Below are 26,777 nucleotides of genomic sequence, written 5' to 3'. Positions count from 1 at the left end.
TTCATAAGGGGTCGATGATCCGCTCCAGTGATTCCCTATATTATAAACCAAATTTTTCAGACAAAAGGGGGGGGGGGCCTGGATCGGCCATAATGATTTTACTAGTTAGAAAGTTCAAATCTATTTACTCTAAGTAACATGTACCAGTATGATATATAAAAGCATACTTTGAAACAATGCAAGAATGGATGAAGCCTCTGCATCATAACTTAAATTTTTCTTTTGATTTAATCACAGAAATGGTTGTTTTAATCTTCCACTTTTTTCATTAATGTACAGGTCAATAAATCAATAGATTTTATAAGAAGGACAATGTTGACCATAGAATAGATAAATCATGGCTGAATAATCAATAATTAGCAAAAATATGGCATTGATCTCCACATTTGATTGATAGTTTATTTTCAAATCAAAACTTATATCTTTCTTTTATAGATGGCCAAACTTTAAGGCCATTCAGACTAATTATCAGCATACGAGAGGTAATTCAGTCAAAAGAGAAATAGTTTAATTTAGAGTTCCCAACATTTAGAGGATTTCCATATTATCATAAGCAAGGATATACCAATAGGTCATACAGACATACAAATTACCTATACTATTTCAGAGATTTATGTATAAGGGTATCTATCTAATTTGATCATCTTTCACAGGCATGGATGCAGGCAAGAGCATGTACCCTTTAAAAAAGTTATCAAAATATGTAATAAAGATAAAGTTATATCAAATTGTGTAACAAAATAAGGTCCTCAAATTCCTAATTCTCAAGAGAACTGCTCCCTAATATTAAATCCTGGAACTATATGCCTGCTTTTTATTGATTAAATATCAGAAATTTATTAATCTATACTAATATAGACTGGCCAACATTGTACTTTGATGAATGATAAACCACTGTGTTAGAGACTATCTGGGGGGTAGGGATATCTCTGACGGTCTCCTGAAAACATTACTGATACTCACTTGTTGTTGTTTAGACGGGTAAGATTCTTCATGGTAAGAATAATAAGGCATTTCTTGTTCGCTTTGATAGTCTAAGCACCACTCACAAAAGTGATTACCAAAATCGAACCCTCTGAAAACAATAAATAAAGATATACCATTAACAATTGAGTCTAAGCAGAGATGCCTTGTTACAGTCACTGGAATGAGTATCTAGCACTTTTTATGCTGACCAAATGTTGGTGATCAACATAAATTATATTTAAACCAAAATCAAGTGGAATTTTAAACAAACCGATTCCAAATGGTGTAGTTGCCAAATAAGAGTTTTAGTAGTTCAAGGGCCTAAAATAAAATATTGTTTGTTTCCCCAATCCGAACTGATCCTGCAAAAACAGTCCTACTCATAAAATTTTATTGTCAAAACTTAGTCAAATATTATTTTATTCATTTCCGATTTTCATGCTTACCAGATCAACCGGCATTGTTCCAGCTTTTAGGATTTTTTTTTAATTTATTTCCCTACTTACCTACCAACACCTGGCTTGGCAGGGTAAGGATTGGGGTAACAAACAACATATTTAGGCCTTGCCAAACAAGATTCAGATTTTTTGTGTGTTAAAAATGAAACCATTTTAACTAAATGAGGTCAATCATTTTTGCATTGTCAGAATTAAGAACCTTAGCCTTATATTAAAACCCTTCTTCCCCAAACCCAAACCCCAGAAAAATAATTGTCTGGTTTGGTTGCATATATATTTTAACTACACTAAATTTGATGGAGGCTGGACATGAATGTTGTTAGACTTTGTGAAGACGTGCTGAGTGTAACATTAGTATAGTTATTAGTAAAGCATTGCATAGAAGAACAAGCTACAATTTTAAGCAAAAGACTTTAGAACATAGACGTCTTTTTTTGACAAGCTTGAGATAAAATTAAATAAACTACTTAGACCAATCAGGCACATAAGCCCCTATTACAGTACTAGCTAAGAACTGTAAATTCAGAAATTATAGGGTGCATTTATTATTGCAATTTTTGAACAAAAGACACAAATTGGAGACTAAATGTTGCAATTTCAGGAAAGATGCATACAATTAATGCTATCAAAATTATTTTTTCTACAATTTTTGCAATTATACCAAAAACATTTCAATAATTTCTGAATATAAGTATCTACATATCAACACAATGTGCACTACGCTATAATTCTCTATATATGACTAAACCTACTGTGGATTCATTAATTTTCTTGGGTACAAATTTTCATGGAATGAGGAAAACTTACATTTTTTGTGGATATTTGATTTTGTGGTTTTGTCAAAGTCTGCGCATAAAAGTCAAAAGGTTTGTAATTCAGTGAACCATTAATAAATTTCATGGTTCACCTGTAAAAGGGTAGTAATATCAATCAATTTTTTTAATCGTCTTGAAGAAAGTGTACATTTTATCGTCATGCACCAAAAATTAACATTTACAATATTTGACAAGATTTTTTTACAGTTATTTGACATGAAGATAGCTATTACTACCCTCCAGTAACAATGAAATCCATGAAAATAGGTATCCCACAATTAATAATGAATCCAATATCATAATCAACAACAAAAATAATGCTGCATTCAATGATTAAAGAAAGTAGACCTTGGTGAAGTAAGATTAAAACTTTAAATTACTACTATATTTGTGATAGGCAGTTTCATCATAGCTGCTTATGCATTCATATGAAACATTATGAAAATACTCAGTGGTAGCATGAAGCTTAGAATGAATATGCCTGTACAAACATACATGCAGCAGTGACTTTTAAGAGTTGCTTCCCTTTAAGCTAAAGCTTACCTTCTTTAATCAAGAAATTTTAAATAGTTTTCTCTGATAACATACCTATAGTTATAACTGCAATACTCAAGATCTATGACAGTCAGCTGCTTTTCTGGGTCTTTACAATCTTTCATATATAAAAGGTTCCCTGAAAAAATAAAAATTTGCTTATCACACTTCTGTCGTTTTCTCCAATTCTTCCACACAAAATGACTATATGAATTTTTTTTTAAGGGAGTGAGGAGATGTGCTGTCCCAACCCAGGATAAAGAGAGGGGGTAAAACTAAGTGTCCCCATTCAAATGTATTGATCGTCAAAACAAAGGGGGTTCGAACCCTGGGAATACCCCCTCTGGATCTGCCACTGTTGTACAAATGGTGAAACAGAACACAGTATCATAATTATAAACTCGAAATTCCTTAATTAGTTTTTATTTTAACATGTATTTTCTGTTTTTTTTCTAACAGCAAGTCTATCTTATTACTTGTACTTTGACTAGCTAAGACGAATTTAACTTCATGTTTTTCTATATTCATAGAACTAGCAGGAGTTAGGTAATTCAATATTAAAAGCTTGGCTCATCCAAAACAATCTACAACAATCTATAATTTAATGATTTTCTGTGGCTGTTGTCATCTGTTTTATTACAAGCGAAAATCAGATCAATATATGAATGTATATAATTTTTCATTATATACCAATAACATCATGAACATGACACATGTTACACCATAACAATCAATGAAATGAATGAGGGTCATGTAATGTTATTAAGTCATATAACAAATCTTCCTGTTCATTTATATAGAAATGAGTGTCAACCTGTTGCAAAAAATATTTCACTTTAAACATAGGTCACATATGTAGGACTCAAATATATGGCGGGTTCCAAATCTATGGCAGATTCCTAATCTATGGCAAATGTGACGTTACAAACACCAAACAACTCAAATCTATGGCAGATTTTGTTTTCTCCAAATCTATGGCAGATCTAACATATATAACGTCCCAATTCAATAACGCCATATTACATCGTCGCCGCTGCAAACGATGGCGGAACCCATAGATTTGAACATCTTTCTAGATGACAACAATTTGACGATTGTTGACATAAAAATATGACCCATTATCCAGAAAAGGGACACAATGTGCTGTACCGGACGGTCGAAGTCCGCGATGAACAAGGACACTGCTTTTTTCAGTAACGGATATTTCAGAAAAGGAGTTATTATAGTAAACATTTTACTGTTTACGGTTGGCAAAGCTTATAAAATGAAACATGAAATTAACGGATACCAATTTTATTTAGATCGTCATAAAATAAAAAAAAAGATGCCGTAACGACGAATAACATATTATTTGAATATTCAAACTGTTCATTTTTATTTATCCCCCTTTTTTTAATTTAAAAAAAAATCCACCTTCTTATTTGTTAATGGACTTAACGTTAATTACTAGTTGGTTAAATGAATGCACAGATTAGAAAATGTTCATTTGTACGAGGCACATCATGATCATTTAAATCTTGAAGTCTGTATTTATGTTATGAATTCATCATTTACGTTTTTTTACTGTTTATTTCACAAATGTTTATAGACATGCTTCCTTTGTCGTACATGTTCTCTTGTTTAAATAATGCAAGTTGATAGTCGCATGTTTACTGCATTATTTTCCATTTGAAATTCATTTTCCCGGCATAGACTTGGACACACTAAAAATCCGCCAAGATTAGGAAATTACAAAACATGCCATAGATTAGGATTGTAAAAAATCTGCCATAGATTTGGAATGGCATGACGTCACATTTGCCATAAATTAGGAATCTGCCATAGATTTGGAACCCACCATAGATTTGAGCCCTACACATATATTGCGGATTCATGATTTTCGTGGGTACCAATTTTGGTGGATTGATGAAAAACTTTTGTGGATATTTGATTTCATGGTTTTCCAAAAGTATGCATATAATCATACAGAAACTTGCTATTAGTTGAATATTTGAATAAGAGCCCTATATACAAAAAGTCCATGAAAATTGGTATCCAACAATCAGTTATAATTACTGTATAAGCTCTCACCTTCTTGTAAATCATTGTGTGAAAATACAACTGGTGATTTCAAATCTTCAATCTTCTTCCTGCAGAAAATAAATATAATAAGGGTTATATTATGAATTGCAATGGTAGAAATTAGGTAGTCTAATTTGTTTTGATGGTGTTATGGATTAAAATGTGCAATTTTAACTCATCCTACTATTAACATGACTAAGAAACAAAAACTAATCAACTTTGAAATAAAATAAAAATGTACGTTTCTGAAAATGTTTAATTTCACTCAAAACCATGGCATCAAAAGTAACACAATAAATCTCATATGAAGTTTTAAAGTATTCATGGTAATTGTACTAAATGAAAAGATTTTTACTATAATCTTCTTTCCTTTTGTTCCTAAATTGATCATGTTTAAGGTAACATTTGGTCATTATTTTTACGGTTCTTGCATTTTAGCACAGTTCATATAGTTAATTGTAAGTGATGTACAGTCTCAAATAAATTCGGGTTTAGTGAAGAAAATTGATAGAATTTAAGTGCAAAATCACTTGATATTTTAACCAAAAATAAAGAGATGTGATATGATTAACAAACAAATCAGGACAAATGAGACAACTATTCTCCAAAGAATAAAGGACAAAGATATTACTCTGTTACAGACTTCAACAATGAGCAAAACTCATACAGTACAGCAAGCTATCTGTGTTTTTTTTTTGTTTTTGTGTGTGACATTTTCTGCTTTTCTTGTTACACTTTAATTAAAACTCTGATTAAGTGAAAATTTTGATCATTTACTGAATAGATAAACAAAGGACAGCTACTGGTCCAATGTCCGTGAAATACAGCACACTGGTGGCCCTCTTATTTGATGAAGGATTCAAACTGCAACTCTATTGGCAGTAAACCAATCTTTTGGTACATGTATCCCTGTGCCTGGAACGACAGTATTTCCTAACAAATTGTCTACTAAAGTAATATATCATATTAAAAGAAAAAAGTGTGAATTTTAAATGGACACTGTACTCCATCACCTTGTTTTCATAATATTTTGTTGTTTACAATTTATTAAAATGGGTCAAATCTTAAAATAGGGCCAACCTTACTTTTAATGTACACATTTAAAGTTGGTCAGGTCAAGAGCTTACAGTATACCTTCTATCTAGGTTGCATAACAACATACAACAATGCCCTTTAAATACAATTCTTTCATGATAAAAGTTCGTTGACACTATACAATTCAAATAGACATTTATATGTTTATGTCACTTTGATGGATCATTGTAACGTTTTTACTTTCGTAAACTTCTTTTAGTTTTTCCACTATACATTTTGTTTTATTACTTTAATATTTATCCATTGTAAAACTGATTATTCCTATATTTGTGCTGATTGCTTACTTTATTATACCATTAAATGAATACTCCAAGATAATTAAGTGTGCCTTGTTATAGCCAAAGGATTGGGGAAATAGAGACACAATCAGCATGATCAGTGAACAGTAAAATATTACTTTTTGAAAGAAAATAAGATAATTATAGATTATCAAGGTTTGGAATGAAAGGAAACAAAAAATTCTGTAATGTTTCATTTTGTCAAGGGGCATAACTCTAGAACGGTAAACGTGATGCCACTGAAATTCATACTTGATAATGATTTGTGTTTTGTGGTAATTAGCATTCTGTGTAAATTTCATAACATTTAATTGAGAGAAACTTAAGTCAAAGAACAGAAGGGAAAAAAAATATCAATTTTTCAATTTGTAAAGGGGCATAACTCTAAAATGATAAAAGTGATCCCATCCAAATTCAAACTTGATCTGTATTTTGTGGTAATAAGCAATCTATGTTTCAAAATATTTGGTTGAGGCAAAACCAAAATAAGGAGAAATATTACCTAGAGTGCTTCAGATTCAGTTCAAATTATAATGTTTTTTTTTAAGAATACTTACAATAACCATGATAACTCTGCGTCTAAATCATAGGATGTTATCTTTTGTATGTTAGGATCAGTATCATCTGGTCGGGTGTTGTTCTTAGCTTCAGCTAACCAACTAAATAACAAGTCATAACACGGTTTACAAATAATCAACTATCATCATGATCATAGCTTCGGCTAACCAACTAAATAACAAATCATAACACGGTTTACAAATAATCAACTATCATCATGATCATAGCTGGGGCTAACCAACTAAATAACAAATCATAACACGGTTTACAAATAATCAACTATCATCATGATCATAGCTTCCGCTAACCAACTAAATAACAAATCATAACACGGTTTACAAATAATCAACTATCATCATGATCATAGCTTCGGCTAACCAACTAAATAACAAATCATAACACGGTTTACAAATAATCAACTATCATCATGATCATAGCTTCAGCTAACCAACTAAATAACAAATCATAACACGGTTTACAAATAATCAACTATCATCATGATCATAGCTTCTGCTAACCAACTAAACAAGAGGCTCTCAAGAGCCTGAATCGCTCACCTTAATTCTTTTGGTTAAATCTCTCATCAATGATTATTTTGGCTTTTCAATCTATTTAAATGTTTTTTGGATCGTCCTATTTTCTTCAAAAGCCAAAAAAAATAATCATTTTCTCCTATGTTCTATTTTAGCCATAGGAGCTGTTTCTTGATATACAAGGAAATAAAATATAAAATTTATACTAGATACTCTGAAACTCATTTAGCCTAAGTTTGGCTGAAATTGATACAGCAGTTTCAAAGGAGAAGATTTTTTAAAGTAAGTCAACATGATGAACAAATTGTGAAAAAAGTCTTTAAAGGGCAATAACTCCTTAAGGGGTCAATTGACAATTTTGGTCAAATTGACTTAATTGAAGATCTTACTTTGCTGAACATTATTGCTGTTTACAGTTTATTTCTATCTATAATTATATTCAAGATAATAAACAAAAACAGCAAAATTTCCTTAAAATTATCAATTCAGGGGCAGCAACCCAACAACAGGTTGTCTGATTCATCTGAAAATTTCAGGGCAGATAGATCTTGACCTGATAAACAATATTACCCAACATCAGATTTGCTCTTAATGCTTTGGTTTTTGAGTTAAAAGCCAAAAACTGCATTTGACCCCTTTGTTCTATTTTTAGCAATGGCGACCATGTTTGTTGATAGATCATAACTTCAGATACAATTTACAAACTAGATACCCTAAGGAACATTCAGTTAAAGTTTGGAAGTATTTGGCCCAGTAGTTTCAGAGGAGAAGATTTTTGTAAAAGATTACTAAGATTTACGAAAAATGGTTAAAAATTGACTATAAAGGGCAATAACTCCTAAAGGGGTCAACTGACCATTTCCGTCATGTTGACTTATTTGTAAATCTTACTTTGCTGAACATTATTGCTGTTTACAGTTTATCTCTATCTATAATAATATTCAAGATAATAACCAAAAACAGCAAAATTTCTTTTAAATTACCAATTCAGGGGCAGTAACCCAACAACAGGTTGTCTGATTCATCTGAAAATTTCAGGGCAGATAAATCTTGACCTGATAAACAATATTATCCCATGTCAGATTTGCTCTAAATGCTTTGGTTTTTGAGTTATAAGCCAAAAACTGCATTTGACCCCTATGTTCTATTTTTAGCAATGGCGACCATGTTTGTTGATAGATCACAACTTCGGATACAATTTACAAACTAGATACCCTAAGGAACATTCAATTAAAATTTGGAAGTATTTGGCCCAGTAGTTTCAGAGAAGAAGATTTTTGTAAAAGATTACTAAGATTTACGAAAAATGGTTAAAAATTGACTATAAAGGGCAATAACTCCTAAAGGGGTCAACTGACCATTTCCGTCATGTTGACTTATTTGTAAATCTTACTTTGCTGAACATTATTCCTGTTTACAGTTTATCTCCATCTATAATAATATTCAGGATAATAACCAAAAACAGCAAAATTTCCTTAAAATTACCAATTCAGGGGCAGCAACCCAACAACGGGTTGTCTGATTCATCTGAAAATTTCAGGGCAGATAAATCTTGACCTGATAAACAATATTACCCCATGTCAGATTTGCTCTAAATGCTTTTGTTATTGAGTTATAAGCCAAAAACTGCATTTGATCCCTATGTTCTATTTTTAGCAATGGCGACCATGTTTGTTGATAGATCATAACTTCGGATACAATTTACAAACTAGATACCCTAAGGAACATTCAGTTAAAGTTTGAAAGTATTTGGCCCAGTAGTTTCAGAGGAGAAGATTCTTGAAATAGTTTACGACGACAGACAACGGACGACAGACGACAGACCACAGACGACGACGGACGCCAAGTGATGGCATAAGCTCACTTGTCCCTTCGGGACAGGTAAGCTAATAACAAATCATAACACGGTTTACAAATAATCAACTATCATCATGATCATAGCTTCCGCTAACCAACTAAATAACAAATCATAACACGGTTTACAAATAATCAACTATCATCATGATCATAGCTTCGGCTAACCAACTAAATAACAAATCATAACACGGTTTACAAATATTCAACTATCATAGCTTCGGCTAACCAACTAAATAACAAATCATAACACGGTTTACAAATAATCAACTATCATCATGATCATAGCTTTGGCTAACCAACTAAATAACAAATCATAACACGGTTTACAAATAATCAACTATCATCATGATCATAGCTTCGGCTAACCAACTAAATAACAAATCATAACACGGTTTACAAATAATCAACTATCATCATGATCATAGCTTCCGCTAACCAACTAAATAACAAATCATAACACGGTTTACAAATAATCAACTATCATCATGATCATAGCTTCGGCTAACCAACTAAATAACAAATCATAACACGGTTTACAAATAATCAACTATCATCATGATCATAGCTTCAGCTAACCAACTAAATAACAAATCATAACACGGTTTACAAATAATCAACTATCATCATGATCATAGCTTCCGCTAACCAACTAAATAACAAATCATAACACGGTTTACAAATAATCAACTATCATCATGATCATAGCTTCGGCTAACCAACTAAATAACAAATCATAACACGGTTTACAAATATTCAACTATCATAGCTTCGGCTAACCAACTAAATAACAAATCATAACACGGTTTACAAATAATCAACTATCATCATGATCATAGCTTCGGCTAACCAACTAAATAACAAATCATAACACGGTTCACAAATAATCAACTATCATCATGATCATAGCTTCGGCTAACCAACTAAATAACAAATCATAACACGGTTTACAAATAATCAACTATCATCATGATCATAGCTTCGGCTAACCAACTAAATAACAAATCATAACACGGTTTACAAATAATCAACTATCATCATGATCATAGCTTCCGCTAACCAACTAAATAACAAATCATAACACGGTTTACAAATAATCAACTATCATCATGATCATAGCTTCGGCTAACCAACTAAATAACAAATCATAACACGATTTACAAATATTCAACTATCATAGCTTCGGCTAACCAACTAAATAACAAATCATAACACGGTTTACAAATAATCAACTATCATTGCTTTGGCTTACCAACTAAATAACAATCATAACACAGTTGGTTTACAAATAATCAACTATCATAGCTTTGGCTAACCAACTTAATAACAAATCATAACACGGTTTACAAATAATCAACTATCATAGCTTCAGCTAACCAACTAAATAACAAATCATAACACGGTTTACAAATAATTAACTATCATAGCTTTGGCTAACCAACTTCTTATTAACAAATAACAGTGTTTACAAAAAACAAATAATTTTAGCTTCCACTAACAAACTAAATAACAAATCATAACAGGTTTTACAACTTACCAACAATCAATCAATTTATATTTAAAGTAAGCAATATATACATACATACAAGACAATGTTTCATATAATCATCTATTATAACTAAGGGGGGTTCCTCCCACCAATGGCCAGTTTATATATGAAAGTACTTACTGTCTAGTGAGTTCTCCAAGAAATCTTGGTTCTTTACATAAAGGCATATGCAGATTATGAATGACAGCCAATTTTCTTGCTATCATGCTGGATATCTCTGGTTTGTGTAAATCTTTCCTTGTCAAACTCTTTGTCTACAATAAGCAGATTATTGCATGTGATTAAAAATATATAAATTTGCTATGCACAGAAAAAAAATTTAAAGTTTCATTTGATTAAAAAAAATGCTGGAGATTTTGAAATAAGTACCCAAATTATTTCCTGCATCAGAATTTCAACACAACCTTTATACAATGACAGAATATTCTTTGTTTGATTTCATAAAAAAATCTAGCGTTTCTATATAAGGGGAGATAACTCATTTAACTTTAATAAAGTATTAATTTGATTCTATATATCGCTAACTCCCATCTTCCTTAATTAATCTTAGGAATTGATAAGGATTCGTTTTCATCAATCTATCTGTTTATCCTCATATTTCATGTGTCTGTGCTTAATTTGTGTGATAATAAAAACGAAGTCTTACTGGAATATATTCTTCTATTCTTCCATTTGGATACAATCCATAACATTTTGGTCCCAATTGTTTCTCTGACAGTAAACAAAACACCACTGAGTTCTGAACAAGAAATTTCAAGTCTTTAGCAATATCTCCATACACTCGCAACAAAACAGTTCTTGGTTCATTGTTTTGAGTTTGTATATTATCAGATAATTCACACGTGTACAGAAGATTTGTTAATCCACCTCTGAAATAAAATACACAAAAGCAAATCAATAAATTACACAATATCATATGGTAATACATTGTAGATATAATTTTATTTTAACTTATCCATGTAAATTGATTAACAATTAAAAAAAAAGGAAAAAATCAAGAAACGTCAGTGATCATTCAACATTATTGCTATTGTCAACAACTAGCTTGCAAATAGTTTTACTTACATTATAGACCTACACAATTTACATATTTTTACCTAAATTAACTAATTTTGAGGCAACTACATCTGCATAGGTACTTTATCTTCAACACATTTTGTGTTTTCTAAGTTGAAAGATGAGTTTCACTCATGGAATGACCTTTTCTCAAACTCAAACATAAGGAAGAAAATGTTATTTTATATACTTCCTTGTAATTAAGTTTATATAAAAATAACATATCTGAGATTAAATGTTCAAGTTTGGGTTTATACTTAGTGATCAATACAGATGTTATACACTAGCTAGTGAATTTGTAAAACCACTAATATCAGTAAAAAATTTATTAATAAGTTTATGTCTTTTCTTGATGTTGAAATTCTATCTGAAATATACTCATCTGTAACTCAGATTACTTAAAGGTGGCATGATCATGTTAAGTGAACTTTACAGCCACCGATTTTAGAGATACTCAATCAAATTTAAAGGTGGCATGATCTGTTTAAGTGAACTTTACAACCAGCAATATTAGTGTTACTTAGATAACTTAGAGGTGGCATGATCTGTTACTTAGATAACTTAGATGTGGCATGATCTGTTTAAGTTAACTTTACAGCCAACAATATTAGTGTTACTTAGATAACTTAGAGGTGGCATGATCTGTTACTTAGATAACTTAGAGGTGGCATGATCTGTTTAAGTGAACTTTACAGCAACCAATATTAGTGTTACTTAGATAACTTAGAGGTGGCATGATCTGTTACTTAGATAACTTAGAGGTGGCATGATCTGTTTAAGTGAACTTTACAGCAACCAATATTAGAGATACTTAGATAACTTAGAGGTGGCATGGTCTGTTTAAGTTTACTATAGCGTACTCTGTTTCTGAAGATATCATGCACCTATCACTTGTAATTGTTTAACATGTACATGTACACATGTATGTTGATAAAGGTTTTTTATCAATATCATCAAGTGTGTACTGTACTCATTAATATTAAGTGCTAACTGTCTTGCAAGAAATATATTAAGAGTCATCATCTCCTCTTGTTAATGCACAGATCTAAAAATAAAGTCCTGAGCACTCAAACAAGAATTCATCTTTTTATCTTTGTTCAGAAAATCTATAACTGTGGTATGTTGATGTTGAACGTTTTTTTCCCAAAAACAAAAAACAACCAGGAAAACCAGAGATATGAAAAGAAAATACAGAGGCGGATTTAGGGGGGGGGATGGCGGGCCCCCCCTTTTTGGGAAAAAATTTGGTTGCTTATATAGGGAATCACTGAAGCGTGACTGAAGTGGGCCCCCTCTTAGGTCAGCCCACTTAATATGAAAATTCCTGGATCCGCCACTGAAAAAGTCTTTTTTGAAAATTTATTGATTTAAAAAATATTAAATACAGAAGAACCAAATTGAATTAAGTAATGATATTTCCACCTTTATCATGTATATTGATTTGTATATCTTTTAAATACAATGGTGATATCTTTGTGACAGGTGTTTCATGTTATAGATCAACAATGTTTACTTCAATGTACTAATCTGATTTTGGATACAGATAGTCAATGTACCTGATAGGAGGGTTCACTTCTACAATATTACAATATACATGAAAGCATTCATGGATCATTTGAATATCATTGACTTCTATCAACTTGACAAGCAGTCTATAATCATGATAATAAACTTCTAAACATAAATTTTTAAGCAAAATTCATTGCATACATGTAAATGTATGACATATACATGTAAATGTATGACATATACATGTAAATGTATGACATATACATGTAAATGTATGACATGTTGTTAGTTCTAAAATTTTAATTGCAGTATAACGTTGTCCATGACCAGAGAAAATTAGGAAAGGGGGGTTGGTGGTGGGGGGGGGGGGGGGGGGGGCATTGCATTTCAATTCAATTCAACATTTGTTTTATTTATTTACACATCTTTTAACACATTGTAATTATTGTGGCATATTGTTTATCACACATTGTAATAAATTAACCTATTTAATTATGATGTCATCTCACCTGATCGCTAAAGAAGCCGATGTATGATGTAAACACGTTAAAAATGAGTCATTCAAGCGGAAATTTATAAACATCGTACGATATAAATATCTTACCCTAATGTGGTGAATATAAAATCTTCTTTTTTGATAGTTGACCACGATCCACCAAGAAATTCACGACACCATTGGTAGCCTTGGTCTTTATGAGTCTGATATAAAATCAATTCTTTATTTTCTCTCTCTAAATGTTCTTCTACGTTCATTTTTTCACACATTCCACCACGCCAAAGTTCACAAACGATATATATGACACGTTGGACTTTATCCATGAACTTAGTCAATATTTGTGGACCATATCTGTAGATAGACATAGCATTAAGATAAGTGGACTTGGATATCTTTACTTGAAGGTTCATTTTTATATCGGTTGAATCGCTAAACTCGATAACGTTGTGTGGTTGTTTTGCTCTCGAAATCTATGTCAAGTTTGTTTACAAGTGTGCGCACAGAGATTTTATACTGTGTATGTTATAAAAATAGACTGTCTGGTTTCCCTTTCATCTGGATCCTGTCACTTTCATGTATGAGCTTACTAAAATGGTATTTTGAACTTAATGACATAAAGTGCCAAGGAACCAGCAATCCCCTGCCGTTACCGGTCAAATCTGGTTTAGTTGAGAACGCTTAAAATCTGTCTACAAAGCTTTTTAAAATTGTAATGTGATTAAAAAGGCTTAATTTTGTATGTCTGACACCAAATAAAATAAAACTAACTGAAAAACAAAAGAAAAAAAACCCGATGGGAGTGAGAGCTCACGGTTCAAATTTATATTTAATTGACATCTGATAATATGTTTGTGATTTCCATCACCTTTTGCACAGGTATTTGGGGAATGGACCCCCCTTTTTTTTTGGACCTCACTAAAATAAAATTTTGGCGTTTTTTTTATTCATTTACAATTTTTCTACAATGTATAAACATATAACTATCCATACGAGCCCCAAGTGAAAAAAGAAGCTTTTTTCACTTGGGGCTCGTATGGATAGTAAAAAAAATATTGTAATCGACTAGCAATGGATTGTTGAGACTTGATATATGTTTATACATTGTAGAAAATTGTAAATGAATAAAAAAAACGCCAAAATTTTATTTTAGTGAGGTCCAAAAAAAAGGGGGGTCCATTCCCCAAATACCTGTGACCTTTTGCTACCTCTTGTGACCTGAGATTGTGATCCTATATCCGGCAATATAACACTCTTTTATATGATGATGATTTAGTATTAAAGAACAGAAGAAAAAAAAGCTTTTATTCCATTTTAATAGTCCCGAATGAGAACAACTAAAAAAGGCAACTGTTACTGTTTGGTATAGAAAAAAGTTTTGTTTTAATCAAATAAAAACAGAAGGTGTCGCTCACCTTGGTCTAAATGCTTTGGTTTTTGAGTTATATAAGCAAACAACTGCATATACCCCTATGTTCTATTTTTAACCATGGCGGTCATCTTGATTGGTTGCCCGGGTCATCGGACATATTTTTCAAACTAGATACTCCAAGGACGATTGTGGCTAAGTTAGGTTTAATTTGGCCCAGTAGTCCAGTAGTTTCAGAGGAGAAGATTTTGTAAAAGTTAAGGACGACGGACGCAGGACGACACCGGACGCCGGACGCAAAGTGATGAGAAAAGCTCACTTTGCCCTTCGGGCCAGTTGAGTTAAAAAGTATTTGTCCCAAGAATAACATGATATACAGATATAGGAAGATGTGGTATTTGAGACAACTCGAGATCTCCACCCAAGTAACAATTTATAAAAGTAAACCATTATGGGTCAACGTACGGCCTACACAACACGGAGCTTTGGCTCACACCGAGCAGAAAGCTATAAATATCTTTTTACATAAGATGAATGGTTGCTGCCTATATAAGTGAAGTAGATTGGGGATCGAATATTTCCCAGGGTAAGAATAAGGAATCAAAGCTTGGCGTGAGGGATATATAATATATATAACATATTCCTGAATTAAAAATTATTTCAAAATAGCAAATTTCAATCAAAAGGAAATATCCATATTTTCCGATTGCTATAGCGGCGCTTGAGAAGAGTGTTCTCCCTATGAAAAGAAAACCTGACCTGTTTCAGTATTGAACCTTGTACAAATGTAATAAAAGAAACTTCCTGATAATAATGCTATATATATATATATTATATCTATCTCTTTTTGAAAAGACTCCTCAATACCCATTATTACGCAATGAACAAATATCGTAATATTTCTTTAAGTTGGAAAAAACATTGCTGAATATAGAAAAAATCTTCCATTTCAGTACGTCGGACCCATTAAAAATATGTTTTTTTTCATTAAGCGAAAAAAGTAGACCAGATTTTTTTCAACTGCATTTTATGTCAATTTGAGCCGCATGACCCTATATATTTTTTTTAGTTGTAATGCAACACTGGCATTTCTAGTAACAGGAACTGCTACCCGTTTTCCCTAGTTTGTGTAGTCTTCGAGAAAAAAATACGGAACACTAGTGGTACCCTATGGAAAATGCATTACGAATAATTGCGCTCTTGTAACCAGTACAATATCTAGACATAAATAAGGCAATAACAAAAAGAAACAGCAATAGTCTAGTATACATACAGTTTGAACGTATGTATTTACATTGAAATTTTGTCTAATAATTGGAAGTAAATCGGTACAACAACGTTCTTTCCAACATAATATCTATTAGTTCTAGATTTCTGTACGTCTAAGTTTCAGTCCATGTATTTCTGCATGTCATTTTTTATTTGAAAACCATTTCATAATAATGTAGTTCAACGACCCAATGCACCACAAATATATATTTCATGAACACAATGATGTATTTTCGTAACTGCCCTAAATTAGCATTGAACAATAGTGATACGGCATTTACCATGTTTACAATGGCAATACAGTCAAACCTGATTATAAAGGTTACCATTGGGACAAAACTAACTTTAAGAGATTTTTTTCATTAGATAGTGGTTTGATATGCACATGTATTTCTAGAAGAATTTTTCTACAACAAGGAAAGAAGAGGGTGATCTGGCAAACTTCATGCTTATAAGAGAGGAACTTTAATGCAGATTTGACAATAATTATTAGCAATCCTTTGTAAGGTTATGTAAAGGATTGCGAATAATTATTGTACCCTGATTTGATGAAAGAGCCCAAAATCACTTACAAGTAATATATGGTTAGCTTCAGCATTTCAAGAAACCCCATGAATTCATTTTTTGTTGAAATCAAACAAAGTTTAATTTTGGACCCTGATTTTGGACCAACTTGAATACTGGGTCCAAAATCCAAAACTTAAATACAGATTTTGCATTTGAAAGAATATTTATCAAAGGTACCAGGATTATAGTTCAGTTTAGTACGCCAGACTCGCGTTTCGTCTACATAAGACTCATAAGTGACGCTCATATCAAAACATCCACAAAGCAAAACAAGTACAAAGTTGAAGAGCATTGAGGAATGAGGATCCAAAATTCCAAAAAGTTTTGCCAAATACGGCTAAGGTAATCTATGCCTGGGATAAGAAAATCCTTAGTTTTTCGACAAATTTAAATTTTGTTTTAATCCAATGAAAATTATATTTGCAAATCTTGACCCCAACCAAGTAGGATCAAGTAAAACTTAAAAATATAAAACTCGCACAACAAAAAGAAAATACCACAAAGCAACCTTCAAAACACATTTTTTTCCAGTTAAAATGGGAAGTTTGACAACTCCTGACTAAAATCAATTGAACAGATAGAATTATAATTTACACCATTACTGTTCAAAGGGAAATAACTAAAACAAGAGACCAAATGACATAGAAATCACTTATAAATTCCACCATTTCTGTTCAAAGGGAAATAACTCAAAATCATATAATCAAAATCCCTTCCGCTACTGGAAAAGTCTACAACCCAACTACGAGAACAGCTAAAATCGTGAAAATTAGACTTGACTTCCATTAAGTGACAGGAGGCAGCTTATCTTAATTTGAAAAAAATCATCAAAGCCTTTTCATGTTAATGAACGGACACTGTTTGGCACCTGCCACAGCTACACAGAGCTCGAGTGGTATATAGATTCTGTCTTAATCTCACCTGGTCCAAATGTCCAGTTGACCTATTGTCATCATCTGGCGTCCGTCTTCCGTCGCCTGTTTAGTTTTGACAGCTTGGTCAACTCCACCGAAACTACAATGCCAATATAATCAAAAGTAATAATGTTCAGCATATAAACCTTCATTTTTTATCCAACAAACAACTAACAACAAACATGTTAATCAAAATCAATTTATTGTCGGGGTGGTAAAAATGCTTTAGGGAAGAGGTAGGATAAGAATCAGTATTTTCACCTTGAAATCGCCTTAAATGTAAAAAAACAACATTGAGAAAAAATTCTTTATTAAATGATCTGTACCTTTATTGTGTAGCAATATTATTTGAGGTCTCTAAAAAAACTTATCGGAATTGATTAATTATATCAGACAGAATTCAAAAATATAAAATATTAAGCATAAATAACTATAAAGTATGTCTTCTGAAGGGTGTTATCAAAATAATAATAATTTTCGGAATTTTTTCACTATGATTCAAGGGTCTTTATAGTTGACGTATCATACATTACTATTTCTTTCAAGCTATTGCATGTATGGCAAAACAAAAATGCAAGGACTGGTAAATAAACGTTCTCCATATGAATCAACGGTTGAAAATGGTTATAATTTCCATTAAATAACGATTGCTTATTCACACTATTTTGTATTGTGATAGATACGTGGGTTAAACGTCAACGGAATCTCGAATAACCTTAAGATGCAAAATATCAGTAAGATTTGAAATATTGATACGTTGATCAAAAATCGTCTTTCTTTATGAAAAAAAAAAAATTACTTCCAAATTTAGCACCCGAACTGGAATAGTTTTAATTTAAAAGTCACCAAATACGGTATACACTTCAGTTTAATTGTTTATTATTGATGACCGTGTACTGTTTTGGGCTATATATCTTCTGCATCTTCGATAGCCAAGCGTTAAATAAATATCAATTTTATGAATACCTCTGATATCTTGTCATACTAAGTTGTTGTATCGGCGGAGTATGGGCTCTACTTTGATAACTGTGTTTGTGTTTTCTTCTTATAACCATCCTGAAATATATTATATGACATTACATAGTATTATTCTGATTTTAATAGGAAAATTTGGTATGATAACAAATGAGACACTTATTAACTAGAAACAAATGTGAACAAACGTAAGCCACCAAACGACCTTCAATAATGCACAACATTTTTTTTACCGAATGACATATACAAATAGCCTCCGCTTAAAAACACGTAAGACAATTCAAAGGAGGGAACCAACTTCATTATGAGGCATGCAACTGGTCCATAAAGAATATGGAGATTTTACTCATTAAAATTTCATGGATCTTATTTCAATTTACGGACTCTATAAACAACATCAACTTAACATGCCAAAGCATAATCTTAAAACCACTTTGTATAGGAACTTTAAACTAACATTTAACATGAACTGCCCGACTTCCATATTTACATTTCAAAAGCCTCGCTAGTATTTCAATCGTCATTGGATTGATATTAGATATATAAGGTACCACCGCATAAAGAGTCATTCAATTATAATATTGCTTGGGGTGCCACCGCGTAAAGAGTCATTCAATTATAATATTGTTTAGGGTGCCACCGACGGATATGTTTTGTGACATTTAATAGAGAAGACAATTCGAATGTTATATGTTTGTATGTGTAAACCGCTAAAAAAGTTAAAATACAGAAAACAGATCCAAATTAAAAATGGTAAGTAACTTAAATGGATGTTTTTGAAATAAAACTTGTTATTCAAAAGAATATTTCATCCGAAGAAAATGTATAGTAGAATTTTTACCTTCGCTGTAAATTAATGCAGAGTATTTAAGGCCGTGTTCACATTGACCTAAACTCGGTGTTGTGTTAGTGTAACTCACACATAAACTAAACATCTGACATTACGTTCTCATTGATAAAACTTAATGTTTACATGTAGTGTAAATCATGTTTTGTCTACATGCAGTCGGTAGTCGATGTAGGCCTTGTGTAGGTTAAGTGTACACAAAACTAGGCATTCAGAACTTTAATTTTCCCATGTATATTTACAAAAGAAGCGATTTTTATATAAAATTGATACTTATAACACTTATTAATAAAGTTCATTGCAGAAATATTTGTCTTAAATTGATATATTTATTTGTTATCAAGACAAACAAGACTCATCCATCATCATTGCCGAACAGTTACACATAATTCATTTGAAAAGGTCTTCCCGAATCGACTGGACGTACACACTGACAGAAATATTTGCCACTGGTCTTGACCCAAACAACGATTCACTCATAAATGCATTACTGAAAAAGGGTGAGGCTAATTGTCTGTTTGTGCAGTTTCTCAAGTTCGTTAAAATACAGTTAGAAAAAAAACCATAACCCCCTCCTTTTGCTAAATACTCCTTGGAGAAAAAATACCATTTGTAACAAACAGAAAAGATAGAAATGTAGTGATTCTATGTCTTCGTCTGGTCTGTAAGCAAGCTGATGCAGCCTACGTTTTTAATGCGTAATGGAGACATCTGATGCTGAGTTCACACGTAATTCGAATTCGATTCGCATTTAAGGAATAACAGTACTGTAGTTGAAGAGTTGGCACCGTCAATTGTAGATTTGACGGTCGCAAATGCAGTTTTACTGGCGACGCGTAGCGGAGACAGTAAAACGGAGATTTGCGACCGTCAAATCAAAATTCTAATGCAATTTGGATGTAACAATTTTTTTCATTGGCTAAAAGTTGCCGTCAAATCCACAGTTGAGTAGGCGTAACTAAGGAGGGACCAGCCATTTTGAATTGGTGAATCAACAAATGTTCGATTACTACTATATAATCGAAAATAAAACAACACCTACCTCGAATTCGCCGTTTTAATGTAATTTTATCCGAATTTGAAGCGTACGGGTAACGTAATAACGTCCAGTTTGCAAGTTTTCATTTGTATGACGTCACGTTTAGCCATGACGTCTTTGTGCCAAAATCATTCAAGAAGTTTCGCGGATTTTTTTTATTTGACATATTTAGACATTTTTTCAAGTTTTATCGGATTTTTTCTTTTTGTAATGCATTAGAATCGGAATAACAGTACTGTAGTTGAAGAGTTGCCACCGTCAATTTTGATTTGACGGTCGCAAATCTCCGTTTTACTGTCTCCGCTACGCGTCGCCAGTAAAACTGCATTTGCGACCGTCAAATCTACAATTGACGGTGGCAACTCTTCAACTACAGTACTGTTATTCCTTAATTCTAATGCAACAACGTTTGAAACGTTCATTTTGATTGGATAACGTCACTTTCTTACATGGCATCAATTGACAATTGATGCTATGGGACGTACGCGCAAGCGCAGACGGCATATGACAGATTTTAAATACATGTTTAAACGTTGTTTTCTGTCAGTTTCATTAGAATGGAGATAACAATATTGTATTTTAAGCTCCGACGGCATCAATTTGGGATTTGATGGTCGCAAATACCCGTTTACAGTCTCCGCTAACGCGTCGCCAGTAAACTTAATTTGCGACCATCAAATCCCCAATTGATGCCGTCGGAGCTTAAAATACAATACAGTTATCTCCTAATTGACGGTGCCAACTCTTCAACTACAGTACTGTTATTCCGATTCTAATGCATTACAAAAAGAAAAAATACGATAAAACTTGAAAAAATGTCTAAATTTGTCACATAAAAAAAAAATCCGCGAATCTTCATGAATGATTTTGGCACAAAGACGTCATGGCTAAACGTGACGTCATACAAATGAAAACTTACAAACTGGAGGTTATGACGTTACTTGTACATTGTACGCTTCAAATTCGGATAAAATTACATTAAAACGGCAAATTCGAGGTAGGTGTTGTTTTATTTTCGATTATATAGTAGTAATCGAACATTTGTTGATTCACCAATTCAAAATGGCGGGTCCCTTCTTAGTTACGCCTGGTCAACTGTGGATTTGACGGCAACTTTTAGCCAATGAAAAAAATTGTTACATCCAAATCGCATTAGAATAACTAATTCGAATTAGTTTTATTCGCATTAGAAACGTTTTACGTCCAAACGTCAATTCTAATTCGAATTACAATGAGCGTCAAATTCGCTTTACTGTCCAAACGACGTTAACTTTTACTTCGTATTAGGAAAAGCGTATTTCTAATGCGAATTGATTAATTCGAATTAGCCAATTCGAATCAATTCGAATTAAAAAAGAAGAGTGTGTGAACGCTATTAGCGAATTCGATTCGAATTCAATTCGAATTAAATGTACGTGTGAACGAGGCATAAGTCAGATTTTATTCTCGGGCGAAAGTTTATATTTTTTTTTCTATGGTACCAATTCAATATTTGACACTAAAATGTATGGGCAAACTTTGGATTCAGAAAATTTGTTCATTCTAATCATCTGTATGATCCGATTTTTTTTAAATCAAATTGTGGTAAAATCACTCCCTCCCCCTTTTTTAAAAGTCAAATGGTCGTTCCCTAACTGCTAGAAAAGTTGTTCGAAAATTTGAATTCTGTTCTACGTAATGAACATTTAAATGACATTTAATTTACAAGTGTGAAAAAAACTTATGTAAAGGTAGCTAAACAAGGTGTATAGATGTGAACATATTTAATGTAAAAACAAGATTTTTTTTAAAGATTTTTTTAAGATTTTATTCATAACCTCAGACACGTACTTGTGTACAAGAGGACACTATATACATACATATTAAGATAATACATAGCGAGACAGGACAAACGGAACACAAATACATAGTATATTTTAAAAGACAATTGGTATAATTAAATAAAGTATTTTATGATTTTCTTCACAAAAATTGATAAATTCCTTTGAACTTGTACGTTACAAATAGACAACAAGCCAGTGAACTTGTTCTTGCTTGGATTCATTACATATAGTAATTTGGTATAAACTTTGATCTAAGAGCAGAAACATCAGCATTTTTACAGGTAAACAATTTATGAAACTCATCCCCTATTCCCTCATTACATAATGTGCATATTCTATTTTCCCTAGCAATCCCCGCCCATCTACCCGTCTCAATAGGTAACTTCAAATTCGAGCATCGAAGTTTAGATATGTAATATCTGTCCTTGGGTAATAATCGCAATAGATACGGTTCCAAACCAAACTCGAGTTTGAATAAAGAATAGAATTCACCCCTAGATGCATTATGTATCTGCGAGAACCAATGCTGATAGTACTGATCTGTTAATCGCTGTTTAACCATACTTTTTAACCAATCAATATTTACAACCAATTGATCGTTCCATATAAAACTTAGACCTGTATCATCAAATATAGATTTTACATATTGAATCCATTTAAATTTGGTAGGATTATTTTCATGTAGCTTAATCATAAGTCTTAAAAGGATATTTGACAGTTTGCTCTCTGTTTTAATAGTTCTACACCAGAATGATGCCATCCTAAGTTTTATAGTGATATCTAACGGAACCCGCCCTAATTCCCCGTAAACCATAAAATTTGGTGTACTGTTCCGAACACCAAGAATATTTTTACAAAATTGCAAATGCATTTTCTCAATATTCTGTTTATTTTCAAACCCCCAAACCTCTGATGAATATAATAATATAGGTGCGATTACAGCATCAAAGAGTTGTAACTGAATATCAATAGGCAATGATATATGTTTTATCTTCCTGAAGAGAGCAAACATTGCTTTTTGAGCTTGATCAAAAATCCTTTTTCTAGCAGTACAAAAATTACCGTTATAATTAAAAGTTATTCCTAAATAATTGTAAGAATCTACAACTTCTATAGCATTACCATATATATGAAAATCAAAGTTGTCTCGTACCTTTCTTTTACTAAACACAATAATTTTTGTTTTATCTATATTTACTTGGAGTTTCCATATGTTACAGTATTGTTTAAAAACATCGAGTGCATGTTGTAGTTCTTCCTTACTATCAGACATAATAACAGTGTCATCTGCGTACAAAATTACAAAGATTTTAACTAATACTTGTAACAACTCTTCACAGTTTTTAGAAATATATTCTAAATCTTTAACATCATTTTCCACAAAAAAGTTTTCTAAATCATTCAAAAATACTGAAAACAAAAACGGTGATAAATTTTCACCCTGCCTAACACCAACACCACAGTTGAAGAAAGTTGAACTTTGGTTACCATATCGAACACATGTCTTAATATTTTGATACATATTATAGATAACTGTAAAAATTTTCCCAGTAATGTGAGATTTTTGTAACTTTTGCCATAACCCTGTTCTCCAAATAGTGTCAAATGCTCTCTTAAAATCCACAAATGTGCAAAATAATTTTTTGCCCATTGAAAAAAATATAGATAAAATTGAATGCAGCACAAAAATATTATCGGTAGTTGAAAAACCTTTTCTAAATCCAGCCTGAGATTCTGATATAAGTTCAACTTCATCTGAGAAGCTATTTAATCTCTCATTTATTATTGATGAAAAAGTCTTTCCTAAACAAGAGTTTAATGTTACACCTCTATAATTTGCAGGGTCTGCTTTTGAACCTTTATTCTTAAAAATAGGAATCATAATACCAAGAGACCATTCTAATAGTCACAAACCTTACAATTCAGAGTCGGATTTCGAGGGCGTAGGTGGCCAGAACATTTTATGGAGCTAAACATATGTCCAATGCATATACTTTTTAGTTAGATATATAATAGTTTATTCTCATAAAACCATGCAAGTACAAAGGTTACAGAGAAGTTAAAAAATAAATACATAAAAATAAAAATGCATTAAAAATGCATGCATAAAATTCTAAATTTCGGATGAGATAACATATAAAAGAACATATATGTTTGCTTCCTTATACTGTTTATATAAAATTAAAGCTTTTGCAAAGAGATATAAAAACTTTTGAAATAAGATATTAAAGAATACACTAAAAATTGGTGAAATTTACATATTTAAAAAAAAAAACTGTTCATAAGTAAAAAAAAATTGCAGGAAATCATTTAGTACCTTTATTGCAACAAACAAAAAAATTACATTGATATTTATATTCTTATTTATGTTTGTCAGTTGATATTATTATTATGTTGTTTCCTTTGAAAAGTGGATGAATTCTTATGAGTAAAATGTTGTTAAAATTTTTGTTTTTATTATTTTGCAATAACCCTTGGTAGTTTTGTAAACTTGAATGTCTCTGGATTAAAGAAAAATGATAGAAAAAAGATTAGCAATGACTTAATTTTTTACCATGTTTGTCACACTTTGGCATCATTTTTTTTTAAATAGCCCATATAGTCAAATGTAAAAGTTAAAATTGTATAAAGAAATACTTTCTATAAGTATAAGTATGGTAAATAAATTAAATTGGTTGTTAAGAAGGAGTGAGCTTACTATTAATACATCTTATGAAATTGCAGAGGTTTCTTAGTATCTTTGTTTTTTTTTAATTAAACAGTTTGTTGAATTTGATAATGTTATGTCTGGGTGTTAGTTACAAGCATGCACCAGTTTAAACATTAGCTAGCTAGGGGACCCCTTTTAACATTGAACTCATGGATCCTCACCTGCATCCTACACTGTATTGCCTTGCACAGCAACACTAGTACATAGGATTTAAATATATCGAAAATGACTTTTGACTATAGAACTTTTACACGGGTGTACAGTTTTAGGTCTTTAACTTACCCATACAAGGAATAACCAAAAACATAATCCTGTCGAAGTTGTTGACAGAATATCATTCTATCCACACTAGATAGAACTTTGCGTTGTGCCATTGAGATTGTTGTCCATAGAGTATTGTCTCTATTGCAGTTTAGTTAACTTTATAACTTTTAAACCACACAGCAAAATGTTTTATTAATAGAAAACTATGTATCATGTACATGTATTAAAATAGAGGTTCCGGTAAGCTTAAGTGTGACGTAAAGTTAACTATTTATAAATAGTTATACAAGACTTGCGATTTAAACAGTGGTCAATAGTGGTCATATACGGCCGTATTCACACTAAACGTCACTTACTGTATCCTGGTTACAACAATCATATTTTCATTTTGTGAAGTTGACCACTGATCTAACATTAAAATTTGTTCTAATCTGTACACTGTAGATTTCAATACGATAGAATATGAGATTGTAGTGTAATGTAGAAAAAGGGGGTGCTGTTTTATTAAAAAAGAACTATTATTACTAATGCATTGACGGGAGGAAATTTTATGATTGAACAACAAAAACATTTAATGTTCAGCAAATTTCTTCACAAATTGGCTGTTTACTTTTTCCTGTACACACTTCGAAATTGGGTATGCATATGGTCATATGCCATCCGAGTCCATTTATCAGCCCCTTCAGTTTTACTGGGGAATATAATATATATGTATCCCTTGATCTTCTTTCACTGGACGGTAAAAAGCCTTGCCAAACTTAGCTGTTCTGTTTAATTTAGTTGTGCAGCTTGTACTGTCTCGAAGCCTGTGCTTAGATTGCGGTCGATTATTAATTTGTAAGATAGTAGGGAATTGATCAATAGTGGATTTTGTTAGCCAAAGCACTTTGGTTCGAGTGGTGCAGCAATGCCACAAGCCATTATAGAGGACACTTATTAGCGGCAACGCACCGACTACTACTTTTGTAAGTAGACATTGATATTGAATACCTTTCATCTCATGTTTAAAAATTCCAATAGGGAACATATATTACATTGTAATAAACCATTATCTAAATCGTTTTGACCACTTGTCTTCTTCAGTTTCTTTATTTTTCTTTATTAAAAACGAAACTGACATGGCTGAGGAAGGCCATTGGCCGAAACGTCTTAAATACTGGTTTACTGATTACTACAATCAAATACCTTTCAGTTTTTGTATCACATCTTGGTTGTATTGAACCCATCATGCTACGACTGTC

General features: G+C 31.9%; 1 protein-coding gene across 2 annotated transcripts in view; it reads right to left on the bottom strand.

Annotated features, from left to right (window-relative positions):
• LOC134685034 (choline/ethanolamine kinase-like) overlaps positions 1-26,777 on the bottom strand; it is a 31,180-nt gene extending 4,403 nt beyond the window's left edge. The window contains exons 1-10 of one of the 2 annotated variants that reach the window (XM_063544396.1): positions 26,722-26,777; positions 18,845-18,934; positions 17,886-17,978; positions 13,871-14,113; positions 11,348-11,570; positions 10,822-10,955; positions 6,765-6,866; positions 4,844-4,902; positions 2,828-2,912; positions 964-1,075 (exon numbers count right to left, since the gene is read on the bottom strand). In XM_063544396.1, the coding sequence (XP_063400466.1) occupies positions 964-1,075; positions 2,828-2,912; positions 4,844-4,902; positions 6,765-6,866; positions 10,822-10,955; positions 11,348-11,570; positions 13,871-14,113; positions 17,886-17,978; positions 18,845-18,934; positions 26,722-26,765 (1,185 nt within the window). In that variant the 5' untranslated portion in view covers positions 26,766-26,777. Of the gene's footprint in view, positions 1-963; positions 1,076-2,827; positions 2,913-4,843; positions 4,903-6,764; positions 6,867-10,821; positions 10,956-11,347; positions 11,571-13,870; positions 14,114-17,885; positions 17,979-18,844; positions 18,935-25,554; positions 25,774-26,721 lie in introns of those variants that run through there. The other variant, XM_063544395.1, reaches the window with a different exon arrangement.

Source organism: Mytilus trossulus, chromosome 9 (genome assembly GCF_036588685.1).
Source record: "Mytilus trossulus isolate FHL-02 chromosome 9, PNRI_Mtr1.1.1.hap1, whole genome shotgun sequence".
Classification (NCBI taxonomy): Eukaryota; Metazoa; Mollusca; class Bivalvia; order Mytilida; family Mytilidae; genus Mytilus; species Mytilus trossulus.
The sequence above is the reverse complement of the archived record's forward strand: the minus strand, read 5'-3'. Positions and strand labels throughout refer to the sequence as shown.